This window comes from Alosa sapidissima, chromosome 23 (assembly GCF_018492685.1).
Source record: "Alosa sapidissima isolate fAloSap1 chromosome 23, fAloSap1.pri, whole genome shotgun sequence".
Lineage (NCBI taxonomy): Eukaryota > Metazoa > Chordata > Actinopteri > Clupeiformes > Clupeidae > Alosa > Alosa sapidissima.
In genome coordinates this window covers 18,318,739-18,326,238 of record NC_055979.1, presented here as the reverse complement: position 1 = coordinate 18,326,238, position 7,500 = coordinate 18,318,739, and the positions used below count along the sequence as shown (strand labels likewise).

The 7,500-nt window shown below is 42.6% G+C and overlaps 1 protein-coding gene across 1 annotated transcript in view; it reads left to right on the top strand.

The window, feature by feature from the left end:
* Positions 1–7,500, top strand: part of grip1 (glutamate receptor interacting protein 1) — a 211,007-nt gene that overhangs the window by 92,159 nt on the left and 111,348 nt on the right. The window contains 2 exon segments of the mRNA XM_042080983.1: positions 6,511–6,563; positions 6,565–6,592. Coding sequence (XP_041936917.1) covers positions 6,511–6,563; positions 6,565–6,592 — 81 coding nt within the window.

Sequence of the window (7,500 nt, the reverse complement as noted above, 5' to 3'; positions counted from 1 at the left end):
GCCCGTACTGGGGTCCCCAAATCTCACTGCCATACAGAGCAATAGGCTTGATAATGGAGTCCATAATCTTGAGCCAGAATTTAGTTGGTGGATTAAATTTATTAAGCTGTTTTTTAATTAAGAAATATGTCCTTTGTGCTTTGTCAGCCAGGTTTTTTGATGCCAGATTAAACCTTCCTGATGATGTTATTGTAAGTCCTAAATAGTTATAATGTAATACTTGCTTTATGGCAGTTTCCCCAATTTAAAATGGGTTTCTTTTCCTGATTTTTTTTGAAAAACCATTATTTTTGTTTTGTCAGTATTAATAGGTAATGCCCAATTTTTGCTATATGTTTCGAGAATATCAAGGCTTTCTTGTAGACCTGCTCTCTCTCTCTCTCTTTCTCCCTCCCTCTCTCTCTGTCTCTGTCTGACACTTACTCAGTTCAGTACACAGCTCCTCACTTCAATAGAAATCAAATCTGTGATTATGATGGGGTATTGTCAGAACCATTGCAAATATCTTGTGGGGTGCCCCAAGGTTCAATTTTAGGTCCTTTGTTATTTCTTATTTATGTAAAGGATATGCCAGCAGCTGTTAAATGTAAAGTCATTCTCTATGCTGATGACTCCTCACTACTCGTATCTGGTAGAAACATCTCTCAGATTCAACACACCCTTACTGATGAGTTGAGTAATGTAAGACAGTGGCTGCTAGACAATAGACTGTCATTACATGTGGGGAAATCAGAATGTATTTTATTTGGTACCAAACATAAGATAAAAAAGGCACCTGAGTTAAAAGTCAGATGTAATGGTAATGAAATACAAACAAAGTTTGTACCGAAACACAAGGCAATTAGATTTTAAAGTTAAAAAACTCCTTGTGTCGGCGCTTGTTCAGTGCCATTTTGACTATGCCTGTTCAGCATGGTACAGTGGCCTGACAGTAAAAATTAAAAATAAAATGCATGTTATGCAGAACAACATGATCCGTTTTATATTAGGTAAACCACCTAGGTATCATGTCACTTCTAATGATTTTAAGACAGTGGACTTTCTGCCTGTGAAACTAAGGGTTGAACAGCTAAAACTGAATCATATGTTTAACATTATCAATGGGGTAGCCCCTAAGTATTTGGGATCCCAAATTATAATGGTGCATACTCAACAAACCCATGAAACAAGAGCAAGTGTTCGCTCCTGTAAGGTACCATCTGCAAAGAGCGCGGCACGTAGCTCTTTCTTTTATACAGGGATTATGCTATGGAATAGCCTTCCATTTAATATTAAAATGGCAGAAACAAAAAAGGTTTTTAAACAAAGGGTTAGAGTTTTTCTGTGGAATAAAGTAGAGAATTAGGTGACTTAGGAATGTGATTTTATATGTGTATATGTGACATCTGTTGCATGTGTTTGTATGTCTTGTCCTCTTTCATCAGGGACCATGTTGGAAATAAGTGTTTTTACGCTTTTACATGTAATCCCTTGGATATCCCCTTTGTCTTCCTATATCCATAAATAAACCAAACCAAAAACAAAGATGGTTGAAATTGGGTTTATCGCCAAGTAGGTCTCCACATACAAAATTAATATTCTGGGATGTGCGGTACAAACATGTTACAAGTAGGTCTCCACATACAAAATAAATATTCTGGGATGTGCGGTACAAACATGTTACAAGTAGGTATCCCCATACAAATAAATATTCTGGGTTGTGCAGTAGAAAACATGTTACAAGTAGGTCTCCACATACAAATAAATATTCTGGGTTTTGCAGTGCAAACATGTTACAAGGGAAGCAAGATGGATGCTGGTGCAGAAGAAGCAAGCAAGTATAGACATCACAATAATAAAAATCCCTGCGATGTCACAATTGCCCCTGATTACCCGACGACACACACACACACACACAAAAGATAAACTGAGCTGATAATGGAATGAACCTTCCACGCAAATATGCATTCAGGCATCAATTCAGTCCCCCAAAGTGTCTCTTCAAGAACCATTGATTTCTTGGCTCTAGTGCATGTGTGCGTTGGCATTTAACTCCTGCCCTCATAATGATGATCTTAAAAGGCCCATCACCAGTTGCGTAAACATAGTGTTCAGTATGGGCAGCAGTGTATCATTCACCTCTCCAGACATCCCTAGTTGTGTTTCCATGTTTTACATTTCTGCTGTGACATTGGGATGAGTTTATTGGGTGGGTCTGAATACATACTGCAGACATTCCCCTCGAGAGAGAGACTGCAATGAGCTGTGTAGGGGTGATCTGAAGGGGTTTCACACATGTTTGAATGAGCAGAATGTGCATAGTGGATCTCTCTCTCTCTCACACACACACACACACACTACATACACACTACACACACACACACACACACACACACACACGCACACACACTACACACAGACACACACACACTACACACTGACACACACACACACACACAGACATATTCAGGGCAAGCAAGCAAGTTTATTTGGAGGTTGTCGACTCGCCAGTGTGACAGACAAATTGTACAGCACTTGCACACACCCCTTCCCCGTCTGCTGGGAAATCAACAACTTGGCTGTGCTTACGCACACACACACACACACTACACACATACACACACACAGTCGTATACAGAAACTCATTCATACATGCTCAGAGAGAGAGGGAGAATGTGTATACAGGCGTAACTACATATGCTGAGTTGTGTTGAGTTCTCTGAAGGTTCCACGAGAATGCTGTGCTCTGTATTTACTGTCACAATCTGCCATCCTCCCAGATGGTTGCCTGGCCAACGGACAGTCCCGAGTATTATGGGATGTGTTTTTAATAGAAGTAGCAGCTCAGGACCGCAAACTGGTCAGGGACAACTGAGCCTGAGCCAGTGGGGTGCTGAAGGTCACAGAAAGCCCAGAGTGCAGCTCGACACACACACATTCACACACACACACACACACACACACACACACACACACACACACACACACACACACACACATACACATACAAATACTCATACACACGCATATTTTACTTGCTAGGCTTGTTGTGGAGATCCTCAGTCACACTCAGTCACACATTTGCACACACACACATTATTATGCATACAGTCTTTCACACAACCACGCATTTTTTTGTGGAAATCCTTTAACACAACACACACACACACACACACTCAGTCATAAATTTGCGTACACTGTCAATCATACACACTCCTTCATAGATACATACACACACTCTGTCACTTATGCACACACTTTCCCAGACATGTCTCGCTTACATGCTCATTCTTTCAGCAGTACACACACACACACACACACACACACACACACACACACACACACAGACACACACAGACACTTGCACACAAACACACGTAGACCCACACACGCACGCTTTCTTCCACACCACAGTAGAGTGCTGTCAAGGCTGAACTTTTCGACTTTGCCAAAGCATCCTTGGGCATACCTGATAAGGCTACTTCATAAAGTGTGTGTGTGTGTGTGAGTGAGAGTGTGTGTGTGTGTGTGAGAGAGAGTGTGTGAGTGAGTGTGTGTGTGTGAGAGAGAGAGTGTGTGAGTGAGTGAGTGTGTGTGTGTGTGTGTGAGAGAGAGTGTGTTTCTGAGAGAGAGAGTGTGTGTGTGAGTGAGTGTGTGTGTGTGTGAGAGAGAGAGAGTGTGTGTGAGAGAGAGAGAGAGTGTGTGTGAGTGAGTGTGTGTGTGTGTGTGTGTGTGTGTGATCCCCCTCAGCTGTGGCTTAGCTTTGCAGTGACAGTGGGAAGGAGAGGAGAGGGGAGCTAGCGCTGCAGTGACACATCCAATCTCCTCACACTTCAGCCGCAGCGGCAGAATGCCAACGCGCATCTGCTAAATCAATCCACCACACCTGCGTGTGTGTGTGTATGTATGTATGTGTGAGTGTGTGTGTGTGTGTGTGTGTGTGTCTGTGTCTGTGTGTGCAGAAGAAAAGTGGGGATCAGGAATTATTGAGTTCTTTATTTTCTATAAATATTCAACATGCATTCATGGAGTGACTTATTGGTTTAGAAACGTCAAACTCCAATGACATTTAAGCCCCCCTATGACCCCCCCCCCCCCCCCCCCCCTCCTTATGATTGCAGTCCAAACTTCTGCATATTGTTCTCATTCAGCACCTGCAGTAGGTGTATTCTCTTGAGAACCGGCGTGCTGTGGGACTGCCCATGGAGGTGCTTTGCAGTGTAGGATCCTGCTGAACTGCTTCCCTGTTTGATACTTGCTCCAGGCTGCTTTGAGACACTTGTAGATGCTCTTTGGGCAGACGGGTTTGTTGGCGTCATGCCAAGACAAGCTGCACCTACAGCCTTTACTCTTTGTGGTCTCTCTCTCGTGTGTGTGTGTAGTAGGGTGGTCCTTCAAAATTAGAAATATGCAAACATTTTGACAAAAAAAAAAAATATTTAGAGGTAGCTCAATCATGTGGAAGATGTTAAGCTGTGCTGCGTTATTGTGATATGCAAGTAATATTAAAAGTTGCTGCAAATGAACTACATTTTATTGAAATCAGAGCAACACTGACATTAAAAAAACAATGACAACAATCTAAAAAAAAGCACAACGTTTTCAACAATCTCTCATTTCTGATGCTCAGCAGCCAGTGTTGAATTTTTGCACTCTGGATATATCTGTCAGTGATCTCCCATTCTAATAGATGGCAGATTTGATCCAACAAATTCTGGTATGGTGGAACCAATCAAATAAACTTCACTTCTTGTTTTTGCCATGCTTTTGCTCTTGGTACACAACACAACTGCAAGCAAAGCTGAGCAAGGAATGGTGAAGGTGCCTTTTCCTCATACAGTTTTGTGGCACATATTTGGGATTCCGTGGATACAATTGTTTGAATGTTTTAATGAAGAATAAAAACTGTGCTCTAAACCCAAACAATAACCAAGGTGATCATCAATAGAAATATGTATTGATTCCACCAGGAAAGGTAAATCTGCTAAACCGGGTCATGGATGGATTAATTTGGATTTAGTTTCTACAATAAGTAAACTGAGAGATGTATCTAAAATACATATTTAGGAATGTATGGTGCATTAGATGCTTTTATGGAGATTGTTTTAGAATGTTACTAGCCAGTTACAACACCAATTCAAATGATCTGTTTTTATGAAATTCATCAAACAGAAAATCATCTCAAAATTCATCTCAAGCTATTGAGCTACCAGTAATTATTATGTTACTGCCATAAAAATTGGTATGCTGTATTTTCTTATATAAAGGAACAATTTGAACGGTTAAGAGCATGACAATTGGAGACTTTAAAAATAAGGACCACCCTAGTGTGTAGCGTGTGTGTGTGTTTGTTTATTAGGTTAGCTGCAGAACTGTGTTGTGGCTACACTCTGTTGTATTTCTGGGAGGTTCTCTATGATGAATGGTTTAATCAGATGCTGGTGTGTGTGTGTGTGTGTGTCTGTTGTGTGTGTCTGTGTTTGTGTGCTCTCCATTGGCCAAGGTAAGTGAGTGTGTGTGAGAGAGGGACACCATGCTCACTGACATGCTCACAGTAAGAATAGACGGAGCCTAGAGCAATCAAAGGCACTTCTCGTTAACACACACACACACACTCTTGCTCAATGGTGCGAGCTTAATGTCAGAGCTTTTTGAATAATTGTCTTTCTCTCTATAAAACACCTCACGCATGCACACCTGCCCCTGTGCACTGAACACCCACAGTGGCTCAGAAACAGAGAGGCAGACAACAGGCAGACAGACAAATGGGTGTGTGTCAGAGTGATGTACTGTATGTATTTTGTATGTAAGAACACATCCTTAGTTACTATTAAGACTTATATTCATCTAGTGATATAGTAGAATAGGAGTGTGTGTGACAGTATGCGTGACTGTGTGTAAGTGATGTGTATGTGTGTGTGTGTGTGTGTTTGCTTGCTTGCATATTCCTCTCTGCGGCACAGAAGCAGTATGAGTGGAGGGTAGCAAGAATGGTCACTGAGTGGGTGTGTGTATGCGCACACACTCACCACAAACACACACAGACAAACATGCACCCACACATTCAAAAATACTGCAGCAGCATCTGATTTTGTACTGTCATTCAAAATCACATTTGTTATCTCAGTCAGCTAATAGGTTTTGTGAGTGTGTGTTTATGTGTGTATGAAAGAGTGTGTGTGTGTGTGTGTCATTATTCTGGCACAGAAGCATATCAGTCATTTTTCCTTGACTGCACAGAAGCAGCCCATGTTTGTTTGTCCAGTAAATAAGGACTGAATTACCGCCACACACAGTATCTGCACTGTGTGTGTGTGTGTGCGTGCGTGCGCGTGTGAGATGAATGTTTGGCACAAGCGTGTGTGTGTGCGTATGATGTGTTCTAATCAACGCTGTGTGGCACGCGTGTGTTTCTAGGGAGGCATTATGACGGGGTGATGATGATTGTGTGTGCCTGTGTGAGTGTGTGATGAGGTCTAATCTCTGCTGTGTTTGCTTGTGTGTGTGTGTGCGTGTGTGTGTGTTTTTCAGATGAGGGGCCGTACACGAAACACTCCAACTCCTCCCGGCCACCTGATGGGGCCCCTGGCCATCAGGAGACAGAGTATCCCAGGTAACACACCCCCCTCTGACCCCTAGTGACCTTTTGACCTTTGACTGAAGCAGACTCCCCCATCAGCAAGTATGTTGTGATGGCTAATGCTTCCGCTAAGGGGATGTAACTGAAAGATTTATGAACCCTAATGAGGACAAAGAGAAAAAACCTCTGCTGCCATCCGCTTCAGTGTGTTTGTGTGTGTGTGTGTGTGTGTGTGTGTGTGTGTGTGATTACTTGTGTGTGAGCATGCACAAATTTGTCTGATTATGCCTATTTTGTTTGTGCTGTTTACAGGCATTGGAGTCCAGGACTGTGTCTGTGTGTATTTGTGGTTTAAACAGGATTACTGATATCTGTTTGTGTTTGTGAGTGTGTGAGATTAATTAGAAGACTATGTTGTGAATTTGTGTGTGTGTGTCTGTCAGTGTGTGTTTGTGTGTTTGTGTGTGTGTGTGTGTGTGTGTGTGTGTGTGTTTGTCTGTGTATAGCTGAGGGCAATAGATAGTGGTTTCTTGGAAGGATCCTCAGTTGAAACATTCCAATGCGGCAGCAGAATTCCGAGCGTGATGTGTGTTGTTGCGGCGATCTCTTCAGCGGCGCGGGCAGATAAACGAGCGCTGGGCTGGCTGGAGCCACTTCTCACAAATCACGCTGACCTCACTGCTACACACACACACACACACACACACACATACAGTACACACATACACACACACACACACACACATACAGTACACACACACACACACATACAGTACACACACACACATGCAGTACACACACACACACACACACACATACAGTACACACACACCTTACAGATACTTCAACAAGTTTGGCACAGCACACACACATACACACACACGCAACAGACACTGACACAGGCTTTGGCACAACACATCTGCTGTCTGGCCCAATGGAGA